The 22,093-nt window shown below is 45.3% G+C and overlaps 1 protein-coding gene across 1 annotated transcript; it reads left to right on the top strand.

Moving 5' to 3' along the window:
* Positions 1–5,752: 5,752 nt before the first annotated feature.
* LOC106575150 (interleukin-10 receptor subunit beta) lies at positions 5,753–21,773 on the top strand. The gene is made up of 7 exons (XM_014151379.2): positions 5,753–5,885; positions 6,177–6,297; positions 16,006–16,178; positions 16,272–16,426; positions 20,452–20,620; positions 20,850–20,998; positions 21,210–21,773. The coding sequence occupies exons 1-7, from the start codon at positions 5,837–5,839 to the stop codon at positions 21,441–21,443; spliced, it is 1,050 nt and encodes a 349-aa protein (XP_014006854.1). The 5' UTR covers positions 5,753–5,836; the 3' UTR covers positions 21,444–21,773.
* The last annotated feature ends 320 nt before the right edge of the window (positions 21,774–22,093 follow it).

Here is a 22,093-nt window from a genome sequence, read left to right as displayed (position 1 = left end):
GGCTTATTTTAGCTGGGTCTGTGTCTGAGTAGTTGAGGAAATGTAATCTCCTCTGGCTGCCTGGGGTCAAGCTTATTGTAGACACAGCTTTGGGAGTGTTAGACCAGATGCCGATATAGTGTGAGTGAGATTACGTAATCAGATGAACTTCTCCATTCCCACTCACGCACATCAATGTCACAATCCTGTGTCACGACTCGGTAATGAGATCTGTCGATGTTAAGGACACATCATCCAAAGGGAAAAGTGATAGATTTTTTCTGAATTGCAGAATATGTAGTTGTCTGTGATTAAATGTAGGGCTGTACTGCCCTCTGGGGGATTTACTGAATAACTGCAAAATGGAAGCTCAAGGACCATCTGCACACAGGTACAAGGTTTGCACTATCTAAGGGTGGCAGATACTGAAGTGACAAATGAATTCACTCCAGTGGCGATCCGTTATTCAGGGCGTTTTTGAGCCCCACATTTTTAGCAAATGTTTTTTTTGGGGGGGGGGCCTTTCCTGTTTTTCATGTTATTTTGGCATTAATACGTGTCACATATCAGTTTGAAAAACATGTAAAAAAATACATATATCATTGAGTTGATAAAGTCACATACAAACATGGTCTCTTTTTTGTTTTCTTGAGTAAGGCAGTTCCAAAATGCAGGTGTTTCAGCCTAGCTCAGTGCTTTCTGTGGTGATGGGGCAAGCCAACAGTAAATATGCAGCGCTGTGCCGTGATTGGCTCAGGGTTTTGTCACTCATGGGGACACTACGTCACTGCCAAGTCTAAGGGTAGAGCTAGAAAATTCAAGCCCCTTTGGTGCTGCCATAGAGTCACATTAGAAGTGCCCATCCATAAAGGCTCAAGGTCATTGACCACAGATAAAATGAAGTCAAATCGCAGTAGCTTTGATTTGACTGATAATGTCAACGTCATACTTTCAAAATCTTAGCTAGCAGTCATCAAGCATGATTTGTGCCACGCTCAAAACAACTATTATCTCTGAACTGTAAAATCTGACTTTCGTGAGTACAAGACAACTGGGAACTCGGGAAAAACAAGCTACGTCTGGGAAAATACGTTTTGAACTTTCATCCAACACGGAATTGTAAATTCGGAACTCGGGCCTCTTTCTAGAGCTACGACTTGAAGATCACTGACGTCATCTTGATTAAACCTTTTTTCCAATTTCCCAGTTGTCTTTAAAGCACCATAAATGCAGAGAATGCCAGACTTTGATGACAAAGTTTGATTACAAAATTTGCCCACGAAGGACCGCCACACCACTTTCCTGTTCAAGTGAGCACAGCACAACAAGGTGAGTCCAAAAATGTATTGTATGCTGCTGCATAAATTATGTAATATGCCAGGGAGATATGTATACTGTAGATAAGAAGGTAAGACTAAGTGTATGTTGTGTAGTAAGCTGTTAGTAGCCCATGTGCCTCACGCTAATAATTTGATATATTTTCACCTCTTAATTTCATCTACTGTTCTGACTTGGTGCTGCACATGCAACGTTAGCCTATAACCTGTTTTTGAGAAACATAATCATCGAATATTGTAAGAGCTTTCATTGTTTGCTTATTTGCTCCCTTTATTTATCATACGGTTCTGACTTGGTGTACAGGGAGAACACTGTAAGAGCGGCCCATGTTCTGAATTCTGTCGCTGTACATTTCAAAAGTGCTGAACAAATAGTTACATTGACTAAATCTGTCCAAGCTCGCTCATTAATGTCTTAATCAAAATTACGGATAGCCTCTTATCCGCTTCTCGTCCCTTATGCCATAGTCTGTAAATCTCAATTGTCAGTAGAAACCACATTTGTTTAAGCAAGTCAGCCAAATCAGCTATGTTTTTTTAAAAGGCAGTAAATGAGGCTGAATTAACTGGTGTAGAAGTGGTAAGGTGTTGAGATTGCTGTTTGGGGTCACTGTTAGTTTTTTATTTTATTTTCATTTAACCAGGCAAGTCAGTTAAGAACAAATTCTTATTTACAATCATGGCCTACTGGGGAACAGTGGGTTAACTGCCTTGATCAGCGGCAGAACAACGTATTTTTACCTTGTCAGTTTGGGGATTCGATCCAGCAACTTTTGGTTACCGTCCCAACACTCTAACCGCTAGGCTACCTGCCGCCCCATTGTTACCGTTATAGTGCAATTAATGTATTGTTTAGTGTTGTGTTGTGTTGTGTAGTGACTTTGCTGTTATGCATCCCACATTAAATTTTTTGGTCCATTGGTTTACTCGCACACACACTCACACACACAAACATCTTCGTATTACAGTTACAGCAACACAGGTCTTATATGTCTTACTCTTTTTTCTCTGATCACATTTTCTCTCAAGACCATACACTCACCCACTCATCCACGTTCACACACACACAATATGGGGATGGTAGCATGCTGTGTGTTTGAATAATGTTGACAGCCATGTTACTTCAGCAGTCGCCACGCTCACAAATATATTGCAAAGATCTTACATTGTGATACGTCACTTGGCATTTCCTGTTACCATGTACCAGCTTCAATCAGACAACACTCACTCAATAGTTTTTTGCATTTTATCCAATGCCATTTCTTTTTACGTCATTTGTAAATTGCAGTACTCTCTTTGACAAACCTGTCCAATCCCCCCCCCACACACACACACCCCCCACCCCCACCCCTAGTCCCTAGTCACTAGTCCCTGTCCTATACATCACTGGGACAGAGCTTCCACCCACCTAGGAAATCTACTTGAAACGGTGCCTGAGGAAGGCACGCATCATCATCAAGGACCCCACACACCCCAACACAAGCTGTTCTCTCCCTTACCGTCGGGTAGATGGTATCAGAGCATGAGGTCTGACACCAACTGGACTGACCACTTGCTCTTATTCTCCGCACCTTAGCATACATGCACTCACTCATGCACACACCCACACAGACATAGACACACACACGCACACACACACAAACATAGACACACATACACAGATACACACACATATACATTCATGGTACACACACATCACAACTGCAGCTACCAGACTCGTATTATACTGCTCAGTTTATACAATGCCCTCCATCACCCTGTTCCCCAATGCACATGTAAATACTAAATCATAAATTGTGCCTTCCTGTATTATACTTGAACTAAAATGTTTATTCTATTTTACTGAGCCATTTACTTTATGTTCATATTCTTATCTTTTCTAATTTTCTATTGTTGTTGCATTGTCAAGAAGAAACCTTGGACGATGTACAGTGAGGGAAAAAAGTATTTGATCCCCTGCTGATATTGTACGTTTGCCCACTGATATGATCAGTCTATCATTTTAATGGTAGGTTTATTTGAACAGTGAGAGACTGAATAACAAAAAAAAATCCAGAAAAACGCATGTCAAAAATGTTATAAAATGATTTGCATTTTAATGAGGGAAATAAGTATTGGACCCCCTCTCAATCAGAAAGATTTCTGGCTCCCTGGTGTCTTTTATACAGGTAACGAGCTGAGATTAGGAGCACACTCTTAAAGGGAGTGCTCCTAACTGCAGCTTGTTACCTGTAAAAAAGACACCTGTCCACAGAAGCAATCAATCAATCAGATTCTTTTATGTTTCTTCCATTTGCAAATAATCGCACCAACTGTTGTCACCTTCTCACCAAGCTGCTTGGCGATGGTCTTGTAGCCCATTCCAGCGTTGTGTAGGTCTACAATCTTGTCCCTGACATCCTTGGAGAGCTCTTTGGTCTTGGCCATGGTGGAGAGTTTGGAATCTGATTGATTGATTGCTTCTGTGGACAGGTGTCTTATATGACCTGGTCAAATAAAGGTGAATAATAACTCCGAAGACTGGAAAAAGCGAGAATTCAATTAAAAAAATTATTTCAAGTGCACACCTAGCGAGAGAGGATTGTGTTTGACTAGCAGTGTTTCTGTACTGCTACTGCAACTGCACATGTGATGGCAACAAATTGCTACGAATAATAATTATATTTACATTTACATTATATTTAAGTCATTTAGCAGACGCTCTTATCCAGAGCGACTTATAAAATGGTGCATTCACCTTATGATATCCAGTGGAACAACCACTTTACAATAGTGCATCTAAATCTTTTAAGGGGGGGGGGTTAGAAGGATTACTTTATCCTATCCTAGGTATTCCTTAAAGAGGTGGGGTTTCAGGTGTCTCCGGAAGGTGGTGATTGACTCCGCTGTCCTGGCGTCGTGAGGGAGCTTGTTCCACCATTGGGGTGCCAGAGCAGCGAACAGTTTTGACTGGGCTGAGCGGGAACTGTGCTTCCTCAGAGGTAGGGGGCCAGCAGGCCAGTGGTGGATGAACGCAGTGCCCTTGTTTGGGTGTAGGGCCTGATCAGAGCCTGAAGGTATGGAGGTGCCGTTCCCTTCACAGCTCCGTAGGCAATCACCATGGTCTTGTAGCGGATGCGAGCTTCAACTGGAAGCCAGTGGAGAGAGCGGAGGAGCGGGGTGACGTGAGAGAACTTGGGAAGGTTGAACACCAGACGGGCTGCGGCGTTCTGGATGAGTTGTAGGGGTTTAATGGCACAGGCAGGGAGCCCAGCCAACAGCGAGTTGCAGTAATCCAGACGGGAGATGACAAGTGCCTGGATTAGGACCTGCGCCGCTTCCTGTGTGAGGCAGGGTCGTACTCTGCGAATGTTGTAGAGCATGAACCTACAGGATCGGGTCACCGCCTTGATGTTAGTGGAGAACGACAGGGTGTTGTCCAGGATCACGCCAAGGTTCTTAGCACTCTGGGAGGAGGACACAAGGGAGTTGTCAACCGTGATGGCGAGATCATGGAACGGGCAGTCCTTCCCCTGGAGGAAGAGCAGCTCCGTCTTGCCGAGGTTCAGCTTGAGCTGGTGATCCGTCATCCACACTGATATGTCTGACAGACATGCAGAGATGCGATTCGCCGCCTGGTTATCAGAAGGGGGAAAGGAGAAGATTAATTGTGTGTCGTCTGCATAGCAATGATAGGAGAGACCATGTGAGGATATGACAGAGCCAAGTGACTTGGTGTATAGCGAGAATAGGAGAGGGCCTAGAACAGAGCCCTGGGGGACACCAGTGGTGAGAGCGCATGGTGCGGAGACAGATTCTCGCCACGCCACCTGGTAGGAGCGACCTGTCAGGTAGGATGCAATCCAAGCGTGGGCCGCGCCGGAGATGCCCAACTCGGAGAGGGTGGAGAGGAGGATATATCATTATATCATTCTGTCAGGTAGGACAATTTTGAAGTAAACATTTATTTGAGAAGGTTTTGAGGAAAATCTTTCTGTCTACCCACAAGATGGTAGTCATGAGCATCGCTAACTGGTTACACATCATTATAGACATCACGCAGGCAAGGGCAATATTGCTGGAAATTAATTGGTAGATATTATGTTACGTTTGGCTTTTTAAGCCAAATGTGGCTAACCGTTGGTAGTAGTGTCATCGTGGCTTTGATTGGATAGTAACCAGGATTTTGCAGTGTCTGATTTTTGTGAGATTTGTTTATGACAGTTTGTGGTGGAGCATGTGAAAAATGTATGTACCTTCAGATGATAATTAATTGTTTGGCAGCACACTCATACCTGATATAATAATGATATGTCAACATCAGTGGCCTCCACAATGATAATACATAATTTGGGCTAGGGCAACTGTCTCAGTGCCAATGAGGAAATAAGATTGTTCTTCTTTCTTCACTATGCCTGCCCATAAAAAGAGCAGTTATCAGTTTCTTCCCCTTACATTTTCACATTTTGCACATTTAGCAGGCACTCTTATCCAGTGTGACTTATAGCTGTTGTTACAATTGGAACACACCACAGAACAATATGATGGCATTTCATCTTCTTATCACTCTGGGATTTCGATTCATTTCAGGTTTGTGTTTTCAGGCCTTAACTTACTGTAGCCTAGATACAGTAATGTCATTGTTGCAGTGTCACTGTTTAACTTTTGATTCCTTTGTACCGGACAAGCTAAATCAATCAGAAAAATTATTTGACAGTATTTGACCCAGGTCTGACTCTGGTATTTGAGTGTTATTTCGTCTCACTGATTCTAGTATTTGAGTGTTATTTTGTCTCACTGGACTCTTGTATCTGAATAGCGTCTTTCTGTCTCAGTCTAATTCTGGTAATCAACTGAGTGTTTGTTTCATTCATTCTATAGCGGAGTCACTTCTGCCTCAACCACAAAACGTTGAGGTGGTCTCTTACAACATGGATGCCATAGTTAAGTGGGACGCTCCCCTTACTTCACTGAAAAACCTTACCTACACAGCTGAATACAGGTGAGACATGCATTCACACACACACACACAGACGCACGCACGCACGCATGCACACACACACACACACACACACACACACACACGGGATAAAAATACAGATGAAGAGGGTGTTGCTCATTCTCGATGCAGTTTTCCTCCCGCAGTGTCTCAGAGGCATTTAGACTGGTACATCCATTCCTGGACTACACTGGACGGGAGACTGACTTTTTACTAGAGCAAATAGAAAAACAAAACACATACACGCATATACAGATGTAGGATCTTAATTCGATTTTCCCTTACAAAAAAATTATCAACTGCTCAAAAATTCCATTAATTTTAATGGACATAATAATTCACGTTTTATGTTGCTGCAGGATTATTTTCCTGCTGTAGGAGACTGGCTCCAATTAAGATCATACATTTTTATGACACAAATACACATGAATACTTCTGGTATAAGTGTTTTGTCATTATACTTAGAGGTTGTTCACACTTACTAGTATTTTTTTGCAAAAATATCCTCAGCTACACATACTGTGAGAGCAAAATTGCAAGATTATGTAATAATACTGTAATTGCATCAAATGGTTGTTTTATGCAACAGAATATGGCGGGGGTTCTTAAACTTGTTCAGCCTGGGACCCAAATTAAAAATGTTGTGTTTTCCTGGGACAAGCTTAGGAAAATATGCAACTATATGTAAATATTGGTACATTTAATTGCCCGTATGCCTAAAACAAATGTGAACAATAGATGAAAACAAAAAACAATGAAATTACATTTTCATATGTATAAATATATATTCATGTTTATTTTCCCCCATTAAAAACACTCTTAGATATCTGTCTAGGTTGGAACTGTTGCTGTTAAAATACAATACATCATTTTCATTCTGAACTGGAATAAACTGATTGATCACATCACACAGATGAGTAACAGAATGCACACACAGGCTTTTTGATAGGGAAACCCTAAGTAACAGTACAGATAAAATGATCAGGCCTAGTGTACATCTTACTGTAGAAATTATTGTTGAAAGAAAATCAAGGTTGGAACTGTTGCCGTTTAAAATACTGTACATTATTTTATTCTGAAATAGAAGAAACTGATTGATCACATCACACAGATGTAGATCAGAAAACTCACACACACATTCCTAATGAGAGGTGTGTGGCTGGTTGAAGTGTCACGTCCTGGCCAGTATAAGGGTTAATTGTTATTGTAGTTTGGTCAGGACGTGGCAGAGGGTATTTGGTTTATGTGGTTCGGGGTGGTGGTTTTTCTAAAAGGGCATTTGATTTATGTATTCCGGGGTTTTTGGGCACTGTTCCTTGTTTACGTATTTCTATGTTGATCTAGCTGGTTGTATGTCTATGTTTGGTTAATTGGGGTGGACTTCCAATTGAAGGCAGCTGTGTGGTGTTGCCTTTGATTGGAAGTCCTATATTAGTTGGGTGTGTTTGTCTGTGTAATTGTGGGAGATTGTTTCTTGTCTAGCATGTATGAGCCTGAGAAGACTGTCGGTATATCGTGAGTTCGTTTTGTTGTTTTTGTGTTCATTTTGATTTAATAAATGTTCAAAATGAACAAACACAGTCCTGCTGCATTTTGGTCCTCCTTCACCGACGATAACCGTGACAGAATCTCCCACCAACTAAGGACCAAGCAGCAGAGAAAAAGGGATTTCGAGTTGGACTGGCGGGAGAGATGGACCTGGGAGGAAGTTCTGGACGGGGCTGGACCTTGGCACCAGGCTGGGGAGTACCGTCGCCCACGGGAGGAAATTGAGGCAGCCAAGGCAGAGAGGCGGAGGTACGAGGCCTTGGACGCGCTGAGGGAGAAGCACAAGTGGCACCCCCAATAATTTTTTTGGGGGGGGCACACGGGTAGTTTGGCTAGGCCTAGGAAGAGCCGGAAGCCATCTACCCGTGGTTATATGGAGGAGCGTATGAGGTGGAGAGCGCCATGTTTTGCTGAGGAGCGAACTCTCACCCATACGCACGCACAGTCCAGTGCGCGTTATTCCAGCCCCTCGCAGGTGCCGTGCTAGAGCGGGCATCCAGCCTGGTAGGAGGATGCCTGCGCAGCGCATCTGGTCGCCGGTACGCCTCCGAGGACCAGGCTCCCCAACTCCCGCTCTACGCACGGCTACCATCAGGCCCCTGCACAGCCTAGTCCGCCCTGTACAAGCACCCCGCTTGTACGGGGCTACTAGTTCCATCCAGCCAGGACGGGTTGTGCAGGAGGTAAGATCAAGACCGCCTGTGTGCCTCCATAGCCCTGGGTTTCCAACTCCTGTCTCTCGTGCGGACCCGGAAGTGCGTCAGCCCAGTCCGACTCGTCCTGTTCCCGCTTCCCACACTAGCCTGGAGGTGCGTGTTCCCAGTCTGGTACGTCCAGTACCAGCACCACGCACCAGGCTTCAAGTGCGTCATCCCAGTCCGACGTCGCTAGAACTGCCCGTCAGTCAAGAGTCGCCCGAACTGCCCGTCAGTCAAGAGTCGCCCGAACTGCCCGTCAGTCAAGAGTCGCCCGAACTGCCCGTCAGTCAAGAGTCGCCCGAACTGCCCGTCAGTCAAGAGTCGCCCGAACTGCCCGTCAGTCAAGAGTCGCCCGAACTGCCCGTCAGTCAAGAGTCGCCCGAACTGCCCGTCAGTCAAGAGTCGCCCGAACTGCCCGTCAGTCAAGAGTCGCCCGAACTGCCCGTCAGTCAAGAGTCGCCCAAACTGCCCGTCAGTCAAGAGTCGCCCGAACTGCCCGTCAGTCAAGAGTCGCCCGAGCCGCCCGTCAGTGAGGAATCGCCAGAGCCGCCCGTCAGTGAAGAGTCGCCAGAGCCACCCACTAGTCAGGAGCTGCCAGAGCCGGCCAGACTGCCCGGAGATGCCAGAGTGGCCAGACTGCCCGGAGATGCCAGAGTGGCCAGACTGCCCGGAGATGCCAGAGTGGCCAGACTGCCCGGAGATGCCAGAGTGGCCAGACTGCCCGGAGATGCCGGAGTGGCCAGACTGCCCGGAGATGCCAGAGTGGCCAGACTGCCCGGAGATGCCGGAGTGGCCAGACTGCCCGGAGATGCCAGACTGCCCGGAGATGCCAGACTGCCCGGAGATGCCAGAGTGGCCGGAGATGCCAGAGTGGCCAGACTGCCCGGCGATGCCAGAGTGGCCAGACTGCCCGGCGATGCCAGACTGCCCGGCGATGCCAGACTGCCCGGCGATGCCAGAGTGGCCCGACTGTCTTCCGGGTCTGCCAGAGTGGCCCGACTGTCTTCCGGGTCTGTCAGAGTGGCGCGACTGTCTTCCGGGTCTGCCCGAGTGGCCCGTCTACCCGGAGCAGCTGGGGTGGGTCATCTGCCCGGAACTGCCTGAACCAGAGCCACCTCCAGATATAGGTGGGTTGGGGAGGGGGGGTGTAGCACAGTGCCATCGTTGACGGCAGCCACCCTCCCTTCCCTCCCTTTAGTTAGGGGAATTTTTTTTTTGGTTTGGGGTTTTTGTTATTTTTGAGGTGCTTCCGGGGTTAGCACCTTTAGGGGGGGGGGGGGGGGGTACTGTCACGTCCTGGCCAGTATAAGGGTTAATTGTTATTGTAGTTTGGTCAGGACGTGGCAGAGGGTATTTGGTTTATGTGGTTCGGGGTGGTGGTTTTTCTAAAAGGGCATTTGATTTATGTATTCCGGGGTTTTTGGGCACTGTTCCTTGTTTACGTATTTCTATGTTGATCTAGCTGGTTGTATGTCTATGTTTGGTTAATTGGGGTGGACTTCCAATTGAAGGCAGCTGTGTGGTGTTGCCTTTGATTGGAAGTCCTATATTAGTTGGGTGTGTTTGTCTGTGTAATTGTGGGAGATTGTTTCTTGTCTAGCATGTATGAGCCTGAGAAGACTGTCGGTATATCGTGAGTTCGTTTTGTTGTTTTTGTGTTCATTTTGATTTAATAAATGTTCAAAATGAACAAACACAGTCCTGCTGCATTTTGGTCCTCCTTCACCGACGATAACCGTGACATGAAGATTTCAAAAAGCATGACTATTCTGGGCTCAGTTTTTTACAGTGCAACACTGAGGTCATACTCAGCAATGAGACCGTTTCTGTATCTGTTTTTTAAGTATGTCAGAGTTGAGAACCCTGACTCACATAGGTATGTGGTGCCAAAATGGATCAGAACATCTACTGCTTTCTCAGTCAGGCAGGACGGAGGCTGCTTCCTGCTGTAGATGAGCAACCCAGAACTGTGTGAATGTTTGCCTCAAAAAGCTTCAATCAGTTTATTCCAGTTCAGAATACTAGTTTTCAACAATCATTTCTACAGTAAGATGTACAATAGGCCTGATCATTTTTCATCTTCATCTGTACTGTTACTAAGGGTTGCACCATCAGTAACTAGCTAGCTTGCTTTCCTTTGGCTAATGTTAGCTATTAGTTGTGTAACTTACAAGGCCACGGGATTGTTTGAAAGAGAAACTCACATCTACTACTATGAGAGTTAGTACTCCGTTATTTCTACTTATCATCGCCTGTTATACAATTCCAACAATGCCTTGCTAGCTGACTTACTTTTCCACTGTCAAAGCACACGTGACAGTACCCCCACTGTCTGTTGTGAATTATTAGTATCTTTCATAAAAATACTAACCTTGTGACCCATTCCATACATCTGTTGTCTGTCATGAATATTAAGTAGGATGTACTGTGCTATTAAATGATGTAGCTCAAATCCGCTTGTTGGGCTCTCAAAGAATCACCTATGGGTGGGTCGTAAACAAGCTTCATTATTGCAATAATTCATTAATGTTATTAATACGTTTTGAATAAAATAATATCCTGATTGGTGATTGACCTTGTCTCTCCTCATTATCTGATTAGAATTTCCATGACAATATACTGCAATGTATACTTGCGAACTTGTCTTGACCATTACTTCCAGAGGTAGGGCACGACACTCCCGATAGTTGCCCCCCTGTAAGCAAGGCAGTGTAAACAGAAATGCCTCGTCGAGGCAACACTCTTACAGTAAAAATTGTAATACCATAGCAATGTTTTGCAGTTCTGTGGGGTTTGTCGGCGTCTGGCATCCAACATTATTGTGCATTAATGCCACCTACTGTACTGGAGCACCCCTGCCTCCCACCTGTCCTAACTTAAAAATGTCCCAATAGAAGTATAAAGAGGGGTTCCTGCAGATGCAGGAATGACCACATGGAGGAACGCCAAGAATTGCTGGACACAATTGCACCCTTCCCCTGAGGTCCAGGCAAGAAGCAACTCCGAGGGATTCATCAATGTTTTCAATCGAAATTTGCTTTTGACTTCCATGATATTGATAAAATGAAGCCTGTTTTGTTCTAGTGTAACTTTAATATGGTAGATAGGAGCTCTTAGGCTTAAACTATCTAGCTTTGGTCCCCCGAAACCTCAGCATTCAGCTACAGCCAGCACGTTTACGTGAGGATTTCAGAAATGACTTTGTTAAGCTAGGTAGATAACATTACCTAGCTGTGTAGCCTATATAGATTTGAAGTCGGAAGTTTACATAAACTGAGTATAAATGTATTTTCCTAAGGTGTTTCACAATTCCTGACATTTAATCCTAGTAAAAAATCCATGTCTTAGGTCAGTTAGGATCACCACTTTATTTTAAGAATGTGAAATGTCAGAATAATAGTAGAGAGAATGATTTTTTCAGCTTTTATTTCTTTCAACACATTCCCAGTGGGTCAGAAGTTTACATACATTCAATTGGTATTTGGTGACCCACTGGAATTGTGATACGATGAATGATAAGTAAAATAATCTGTCTGTAAACAACTGTTGGAAAAATTACTTGTGTCATGCACAAAGTAGATGTCCAAACCGACTTGGCAAAACTATAGTTTGTTAACAAGAAATTTGTGGAGTGGTTGAAAATCGAGTTTTAATGACTCCAACCTAAGTGTATGTAAACTTCTGACTTCAACTGTGTGAATAACAAAGGTATAATAACTTTAGTGTACATTTATATTAATATGTTTATTAACAATACGTTAACGTTACTTGATCATGAATCATGTTGTTAGTTAGCAGGGGTAAGCTGCTAACTTTCATTGTCTGCACATGCTTGTGGATTGTTGCATTTTTTAAGAGTGTAATATGGCTTGGTTGCATTATTCAATATTGTTAAATAGTTTGTGCTCCCTGGCTAGGGGCTACTGTGATATTTATGGTCAATTTGAGCTGTGGACCAAGAATTGATAAGTAGAAATTTCTTTCGCCATATCTATTGTACAGGGAATAGGGCCATGCACTTCAGTGACATGTTGACATTTTGCCATAGTGTGAGTGTATAATTATGTATGTGGTTATACAGATGCAGGATCTTAATTTGATCACTCTTTTGCACCTGAGAATTTTCTCAGTGTATTCAAGGTTTAAAATGTCAGACTTGATTTGCCCTAACGAAAAATGTATCAACCCCTACAAGAAAATAATAATAATTATATATCCACTTAATAATTCAAATGTCCTGTTGCTGCAGGATTATTTTCCTGCTTTAGCAAACTGGCTCAAATTAAGATCCTAAATCTGCATGAAGAACTTCACTGAGAAGGAGAAGTTTTGAACAATGATAGGGCATTGATATGACCATACATACAATATAGGAACTAAAAAAGTTCCACCTTTTCTGGAAGAGAACAAGACGCACACACCTTCAAAAAAACAAAACAAAACCTGTTTGATTTTTATAAAACAGGTAGTAACATAACACTAAGAGAAATTAAGAGAATAAAAGGGTTTTCCTGTCTGTCACGTCCTGACCAGCAGATGGAGCTGTTGTTGTAGTTTTGGGGTCAGGACGTGGCAGTCTTGTGTGTGTGTGTGATTGTTCTGTGTTGGTCTTGTGACTCCTGATCAGGAACAGCTGGGGATCGTTGTTCCTGATTGGGAGTCATATATGTAGGAGTATGTTTGTCACTTGGTTTTGTGGGTAGTTGATTTTGCACTGCTGTATGTAAGTACTTAGCCTGTAAAACTGTCGGTCTGTCGTTCTCTTTTGTTTATTGGTTTTCCCGTGTTCACGTTTATTTAATAAATTATCATGATGAACACGCAACCTGCTGCACCTTGGTCCATTTCCACAGAAGACAGCCGTTACAGAACTACCCACCACCAAAGGACCAAGCAGCAGAAGAGGAGGAAGCCACAGGAGAAGGAAATGGAAGAATGGACCTGGCAGGACGAAAGAAAATTCTGGGCGGACAAGTTAAGGGAGCTAAGGGAACCCGAGAGGCAGCCCCAAGATTTTTTTTGGGGGCACACGGGTAGTTTGGCCAGGCCAGGGAAGAGCCGTAAGCCAGCTACCCGTGACTACAGGGAGGTGCGTACGAGGTGGAGGGCGTCATGTTACGCTGAGGTGCGCACCATCTCGCCTATACGGACGCACAGCCCAGTGCGCCCAGTACCAGCGCCCCGCAGGTGCCAGGGCAAGGGGAGCATCGAGCCGGAAGGGGTGATGCCAACCCTGCACTCAAGACCGCCAGTGCGCCATTTCGGTCCGGTGTTTCCCGCTAGACACACTAGCATGGAGGTGCGTGTCTCCAGGCTGGTACGTCCAATACCTGCCCCACGCATCAGGAGTCAACAGTCGTCGGAGCTGCCGCCAGTCAACAGTCGTCGGAGCTGCCCGCCAGTCAACAGTCGTCGGAGCTGCCCGCCAGTCAACAGTCGTCGGAGCTGCCCGCCAGTCAACAGTCGTCGGAGCTGCCCGCCAGTCAACAGTCGTCGGAGCTGCCCGCCAGTCAACAGTCGTCGGAGCTGCCCGCCAGTCAACAGTCGCCGGAGTGGCCGGACTGCGCTGAACTGCCGGAGTGGTCGGACTGCGCTGAACTGCCGGAGTGGCCGGACTGCGCTGAACTGCCGGAGTGGCCGGACTGCGCTGAACTGCCGGAGTGGCCGGACTGCCCTGAACTGCCGGAGTGGCCGGACTGCCCTGAACTGCCGGAGTGGCCGGACTGCCCTGAACTGCCGGAGTGGCCGGACTGCCCTGAACTGCCGGAGTGGCCGGACTGCCCTGAACTGCCGGAGTGGCCGGACTGCCCTGAACTGCCGGAGTGGCCGGACTGCCCTGTTCTGCCGGAGTGGCCGGACTGCCCTGTTCTGCCGGAGTGGCCGGACTGCCCTGTTCTGCCGGAGTGGCCGGACTGCCCTGTTCTGCCAGAGTGGCCGGACTGCCCTGTTCTGCCAGAGTGGCCGGACTGCCCTGTTCTGCCAGAGTGGCCGGACTGCCCTGTTCTGCCAGAGTGGCCGGACTGCCCTGTTCTGCCAGAGTGGCCGGACTGCCCTGTTCTGCCAGAGTGGCCGGACTGCCCGGTTCTGCCAGAGGTGCCCGCCTGCCCTGATCTGCCAGAGGTGCCCGCCTGCCAGGATCAGCCCGAGGGGTCCTCCTGCTCTTCGGTCCAGCCCGAGTGGTCCTCCTGCCCTCCGGTCCAGCCCGAGTGGTCCTCCAGCCCTCCGGTCCAGCCCGAGTGGCCCGCATGCCTTCCGGCCCAGCCCGAGTGGCCCGCATGCCTTCCGGCCCAGCCCGAGTGGCCCGCATGCCTTCCGGCCCAGCCCGAGTGGCCCGCATGCCTTCCGGCCCAGCCCGAGGGGCCCGCATGCCTTCCGGCCCAGCCCGAGGGGCCCGCATGCCTTCCGGCCCAGCCCGAGGGGCCCGCATGCCTTCCGGCCCAGCCCGAGGGGCCCGCATGCCTTCCGGCCCGGCCCGAGGGGCCCGCATGCCTTCCGGCCCGGCCCGAGGGGCCCTCCTGCCTTCCGGCCCGGCCCGAGGGGCCCTCCTGCTCCCCGGCCCGGCCCGAGGGGCCCTCCTGCCCCCCGGCCCGGCCCGAGGGGTCCTCCTGTCCTCCGGCTCGAGGGGTCCGTCTGCCTGGCGCAGCTATCGGCTCCACCGAAGTGGGCGACGCCGAGGGTGGAGCGGGGTCCACGTCCTGCACCGGAGCCACCTCCAGGATAGGTGGGTTGGGGAGGGAGGGTGTAGCACAGCGCCGTCGTTGACGGCAGCCACCCTCCCTTCCCTCCCTTATTGTTTAGGGGTTATTGTTTATGGGTTTTGTTGGGGATTTTGTTTGTTGGTGTTTTTTCGTTGTTAGGTGCATTCCGGGGTCTGCACCTTGAGGGGGGGGTACTGTCACGTCCTGACCAGCAGATGGAGCTGTTGTTGTAGTTTTGGGGTCAGGACGTGGCAGTCTTGTGTGTGTGTGTGATTGTTCTGTGTTGGTCTTGTGACTCCTGATCAGGAACAGCTGGGGATCGTTGTTCCTGATTGGGAGTCATATATGTAGGAGTATGTTTGTCACTTGGTTTTGTGGGTAGTTGATTTTGCACTGCTGTATGTAAGTACTTAGCCTGTAAAACTGTTGGTCTGTCGTTCTCTTTTGTTTATTGGTTTTCCCGTGTTCACGTTTATTTAATAAATTATCATGATGAACACGCAACCTGCTGCACCTTGGTCCATTTCCACAGAAGACAGCCGTTACACTGTCTAATGAATCAATTGCATTGGAGCTATTGAGTTTGTAGCTACATTATTTGACTTTCATTAATAAGTGTTATGTTATTTTGGAATACCTTGCCAAATCCGCTGTGTGTTTTCTCCTCTCTATTTAATAGTAAGCAACACAAAGGCACTGTTATTACACATCGATGCCACAAAAAATGCAATTCAAATGTTAACCTCTTTTTATTGTCTGATACTCAGAATGCCTTCAACTGCCTTCTTCCACACCGTGTGTAAAGCCATCAAAGAGCACAGGTGTGACTTCGGCGATCTTCCCAGTTGCCATGGAAATTATCAATTCAGAGTGAGGATAGAGTTAGAGGGAAATACCTCCAGTTGGGTGAAAACCCCAAACTTCTCTCTTAAGAAAGGAAGTGAGTACCAATATGCACTTTGGTGATATTGTTCATTGTAGCTCTCTCATTCTTGACATCCTATCTTTGACTTCCTGTATTGTGTCTCCTCAGCCGTAATTGGTCCTCCAAACGTAACCTTGGTCACCAAGGGAGGAGCTGTGGAGGTGAACATTCAAAATCCGGTGCTAAAGATCTCATCGCTGAAAGAAGCCTACAGCAAAGTGGAATACAATATCAGATACTGGAAGAAGACTGACAAGAAGGATGTAATAGAAACATATGATAGTCAAACACACACACAAACACACACACAGACACACACACACACACACACACACATATATACTGTGTACATTGAGTGTACAAAACATTAGGAACACCTTCCTACTATCGCACCCCCTTTTGCCCTCAGAACAGCCTGCATTCGTCGGGACATGGACTCTACAAGGTGTCGAAAGTGTTCCACATGGATGCTGGCTCATGTTGACTCTAATGCTTCCCACAGTTGTGTCAAGTTGGTTGAATGTCCTTTGGACAGTGGAACATTCTTGATACACACAGGAAACTGTTGAGCATGAAAAACCCAGCAGCGTTGCAGTTCTTGACACTCAAACCGGTGTGCCTGGCACCTAGTACCATACCCCGTTCAAAGGCACATAAATCTGATGTCTTGCCCATTCAAGCTCTGAACGCACACATACACAATCCATGTCTTAATTGTCTCAAGGTTTAAAAATACCTTTCACCTTTCATTCAGAACCTACAGTGCATTCGGAAAGTATTCATACACCTTGACTTTTTCCACATTTTGTTACGTTACAGCCTTATTCTAAAATGGATTAAAAAGTTTATAGTCAATCTACACACACAACCCCATAATGACAAAAAAAATATTTTTTTTAGGAATGAAAAATGCAAATATCGAATTTACATAAGTATTTCGACCCTTTTCTCAGTACTTGAAGCACCTTTGGCAGAAATTACTGCCTTGAGTCTTCTTGGGTATGACGCTACAAGCTTGGCACACTTGTATTTGGGGAGTTTCTCCCATTCTTCTCTACAGATCCTCTCAAGCTCTGTCAGGTTGGATGGGGAGCGTCGCTGCACAGCTATTTTCAAGTCTCTCCAGAGATGTTCGATCGGGTTCAAGTCCAGGCTCTGGCTGGGCCACTCAAAGACATTCAGAGACTTGTCCCAAAGCCACTCCTGCGTTGTTTTGGCTGTGTGCTTAGTGTCATTGTCCTGTTGGAAGGTAAACTTTTACCCCAATCTGAGGTCCTGAGTGCACTGGAACAGGTTTTCATCAAGGATCTCTCTGTTCTTTGCTCTGTTCATCTTTCCCTCGATCCTGACTAGTCTCCCTGTCCTTGCCACTGAAAAACATCCCCATGCTGCCACCACCATGCTTCACTGTAGGGATGGTGCCAGGTTTCTTCCAGACTTGACGTTTGGCGTTCAGGCCAAAGAGTTTAATCTTGGTTTCACCAGACTAGAGAATCTTGTTTCTCATGGTCTGAGAGTCCTTTAGATGTCTTTTGGCAAATTCCAAGTGGGCTTTCATGTGCCTTTTACTGAGGAGTGGCTTCCGTCTGGTCACTCTACCATAAAGACCTGTTTGGTGGAGTGCTGAAAAAGATAGTTGTCCTTCCATCTCCACAAAGGAACTCTGCAGTTTTGTCAGAGTCACCATCAGGTTATTGGCCACCTCCCTGACTAACGCCCTTCTCCCCCGATTTCTCAGTTTGGCTGGGTGGCCAGCTCTAGAAAGAGTCTTGGTGATTCCAAACTTCTTCCATTTAAGAATGATGGAGGCCACTGTGTTCTTCGGGACCTTCAATGCTGCAGAAATGTTTTGGTAATGTTCCCCAGATCTTTTCCTTGACACAATCCAGCTCTACGAACAATTCCTTCAACCTCATGGCTTGCTTTTTGCTCTGACATGCACTGTCAATGGTGGGACCTTACATAGACAGGTGTGTGCCTTTCCAAATCATGTCCAATAAATTGAATTTACCACAGGTGGACTCTAATCAAGTTGTAGAAACATCTGAAGGATGATCAATGGAATCATGATGATCAATTTCGAGTCTCAAAAGCAAAAGATCTGAATACTTAAGTAAAGAAGATATTTCTGTCCAAAAAATTTATACACATGCAAACATTTCGAAAAATGTGTTTTTGCTTTGTCATTATGGGGTATTGTGTGTACATTGATGAGGATGTAGAGTTGAAGTTGGAAGTTTATATACACTTAGGTTGGAGTCATTAAAACTCATTTTTCAACCACTACACCAATTTCTTGTTAACAAATTATAGTTTTGCCAAGTCAGTTAGGACATCTACTAAGTCATTTTTCCAACAATTGTTTACAGACAGATTATTTCACTTATAACTCACTGTATCACAATTCCAGTGGGTCAGAAGTTTACATACACTAAGTTGACTGTGCCTTTAAACAGCTTGGAAAATTCCCCAAAATTATGTAATGGCTTTAGAATCTTCTGATAGGCTTTTTGACATAATTAGAGTCAGTTGGAGGTGTACTTGTGGATGTATTTCAAGGCCTACCTTCAAACTCAGTGCCTCTTTGCTGAACATCATGGGAAAATCAAAAGAATCACCTTCATCCTTGGGAGCAATTTCCAAATGCCTGAAGGTACCACGTTCATCTGTACAAACAATAGTACGCAAGTTTAAACACCATGCGACCACACAGCCGTCATACCGCTCAGGAAGGAGACGCATTCTGTCTCCTAGAGATTAACGTACTTTGGTGCAAAAAGCACAAATCAATCCCAGAACAACAGCAAAGGACCTTGTGAAGATGCTGGAGGAAACAGGTACAAAAGTATCTATATCCACAGTCAAACGAGTCCTATATCGACAGAACCTGAAAGGCCACTCAGCGAGGAAGAAGCCACTGCACCAAAACCACCATAAAAAAGCCAGACTACAGTTTGCAACTGCACAAGGGGACAAAGATCGTACTTTTTGGAGAAATGTCCTCTGGTCTGATGAAACGAAAATAAAACTGTTTAGCCATAATGACCATCGTTATGTTTGGAAGAAAAAGGGGGAGGCTTGCAAGCCGAAGAACATCATTCCAACGGTGAAGCACAGGGGTGGCAGCACCATTTTGTGGGGGTGCTCTGCTGCAGGAGGGACTGGTGCACTTCACAAAATTGATGGCATCATGAGGCAGCAAAATTATGTGGATATATTGAAGCAACATCTCAAGACATCAGTCAGGAAGTTAAAGCTTGGTCGCAAATGGGTCTTCCAAATGGACATTGACCCCAAGCATACTTCCAAAGTTGTGGCAAAATGGCTTAAGGACAACAATGTCAAGGTATTGGAGTGGCCATCACAAAGCCCTGACCTCAATTCGATAGAAAATGTGTGGGCAGAACTGAAAAAGCTTGTGCGAGCAAGGAGGCCTACACACCTGACTCAGTTACAGCAGCTCTGTCAGGAGGATTGTGCCAAATTTCACCCAATTTATTGCGGGAAGCTTGTGGAAGGCTATCCCAAACGTTTGACCCAAGTTAAACAATTTAAAGGCAATGCTACCAAATACTAATTGAGTGTATGTAAACCTCTGACCCACTGGGAATGTGATGAAAGAAATAAAAGCTAAAATAAATAATTCTCTCCACTATTATTCTGACATTTCACATTCTTAAAATAAAGTGGTGATCCTAACTGACCTAAGACAGGGGATTTTTACTAGGTTTAAATGTCAGGAATTGTGAAAAACTGAGTTTAAATGTATTTGGCTAAGGTGTATGTAAACTTCCGACTTCAACTGTATGTTTTATTTAAAACATTTTAGAATTAGGCTATAACGTAACAAAAGGGAAAGGGTCTGAATACTTTCGAAATTCAATGTATGCAATCCATGCCTCAATTGTCTCAAGGCTTACAAATCCTTCTTTAAAATCCTCCCCTTCATCTACACTGTTTGAAATGGGATAATAGCTTTCACCTAAATTCACCTTTTCTGTCTATGTCATGGAAACAGCAGGTATTCCTAATGTTTATACAGTGAGTGTATATACACAAACACACACATACTCCCACTATTTCTCTCACCCCCTCACTCAACTCAACTCAACTCACCCACCTCACCCTCACTCACTCACTCACTCACTCACTCACTCACTCACTCACTCACTCACTCACTCACTCACTCACTCACTCACTCACTCACTCACTCACTCACTCACTCACTCACTCACTATTACACTCACTATTACACTCACTATTACACTAACTCCATGTGTTATCACAGGTGTTTGAGAGAGAGATGGTGACTGAGCAACGTGTTAAGCTGAAGCCACTGGAGCCCAACACTAGATACTGCGTTCAGGTTCAGGTGTACATACCAATGCCGCACAACAATACAGGGCAGTACAGCAAGGCCGTGTGTGTGATGAGCACCCCAAACAACACAACCACAGGTGAGCTCTCCATCTCCTCCACCACTTCTCCCTTCTCCCTCACACACCCTTCCCCCCTTTCTTCCACTTTTTTTCCCACCCTTCATAATTTGATGAATACCAAATAGAATTTGTGTTCATTGTTGCAAATGGAATGGAAATCAGCAAAACACAAATTTCCATAATCTGTGCCATCAGTTCAGTTTCTGAGGGTCGTTCTAACTGGTGTCCACCTGTGTCTGTGCTTTAGATAGGGAGCGAAGGTTGTCTGAGGGCCTGGTGGTCAGTTTGGTGACGGTAGCTGTGGCTTTTCCACTACTACTCTTAGTCCCCTGGATCATCTACAAAGGGAAAAGGTTTCTCCATCCCAAGGTTAAGCTGCCTGAGCATTTGAAACAGGTACTGTGTGTGTGTGTGCGCATGCGTACGTGTGTGTACACATGCGTGTGTGTATGCATGGGTGCATGTGTGCACCCCTGCGTACTTGGTGCATATCTGTGTGAGTCTGTATTCAATTAATTAATTAATCAATCCATCCATCTATTCACCCACCCATTCATCCATCCATTCCTTGGATGGTTGATTGACTGACAGTTCTTCTCCCCCGCAGCACCTGATTGATTCTCATCAATACCCTTACCTGGCCTCGCAGATAACCTCTCCTCTACAAGAGAAGTATGATCATATCAGCGCTCTGTGTGAGGAAAATCCATACAATGTGTTGACTGACATACCAGAGGACAACCTTTACCATGTGGATAGTGGGGTCTCTGTAGAGATGCCTGAATACTACAATGCTGTTGCAGAAAATGCCAATTTTGACATGCCCTACAAGAATATCTGACAATGGTATTAAGACATGAGCTACTGTAATCATTCTGTATATGGGCATATGGAATCTGAGGATAACAGGTAGCCATGATGGATTGCAAGCCATTAACATTAACGTGTCCATTAGGGGCTGAGGCCCTTCAACAGAAATATTTTAACTTTTCTGTGTTTTTCCTTTTCAATTTTCATTCTTACAAAAACGTATTTAACTTCATACTTTCTAAAAAAAAATTACATACAGTATATGCACAGTACCAGTCAAATGTTTGGACACACCTACTCATTCAAGGGTTTTTCTTTATTTTTTACTATTTTCTACATTTTAAAATAAAAGTGAATAATTTTTTGGGGTGTTATTTCATAGTTTGATGTCTTCTACAATGAAGAAAATAGTCAAAATAAAGAAAAACCCTTGAATGAGTAGGTGTGTCCAAACTTTTGACTGGTACTGTATATATATATATATATATATATATATATATATATATATATATATATATATATATATATATACACTGCTCAAAAAATAAAGGGAACACTTAAACAACACAATGTAACTCCAAGTCAATCACACTTCTGTGAAATCAAACTGTCCACTTAGGAAGCAACACTGATTGACAAAAAATGTCACATGTTGTTGTGCAAATGGAATAGACAACAGGT

This window comes from Salmo salar, chromosome ssa17 (genome assembly GCF_905237065.1).
Source record: "Salmo salar chromosome ssa17, Ssal_v3.1, whole genome shotgun sequence".
Classification (NCBI taxonomy): Eukaryota; Metazoa; Chordata; class Actinopteri; order Salmoniformes; family Salmonidae; genus Salmo; species Salmo salar.
The sequence above is the reverse complement of the archived record's forward strand: the minus strand, read 5'-3'. Positions and strand labels throughout refer to the sequence as shown.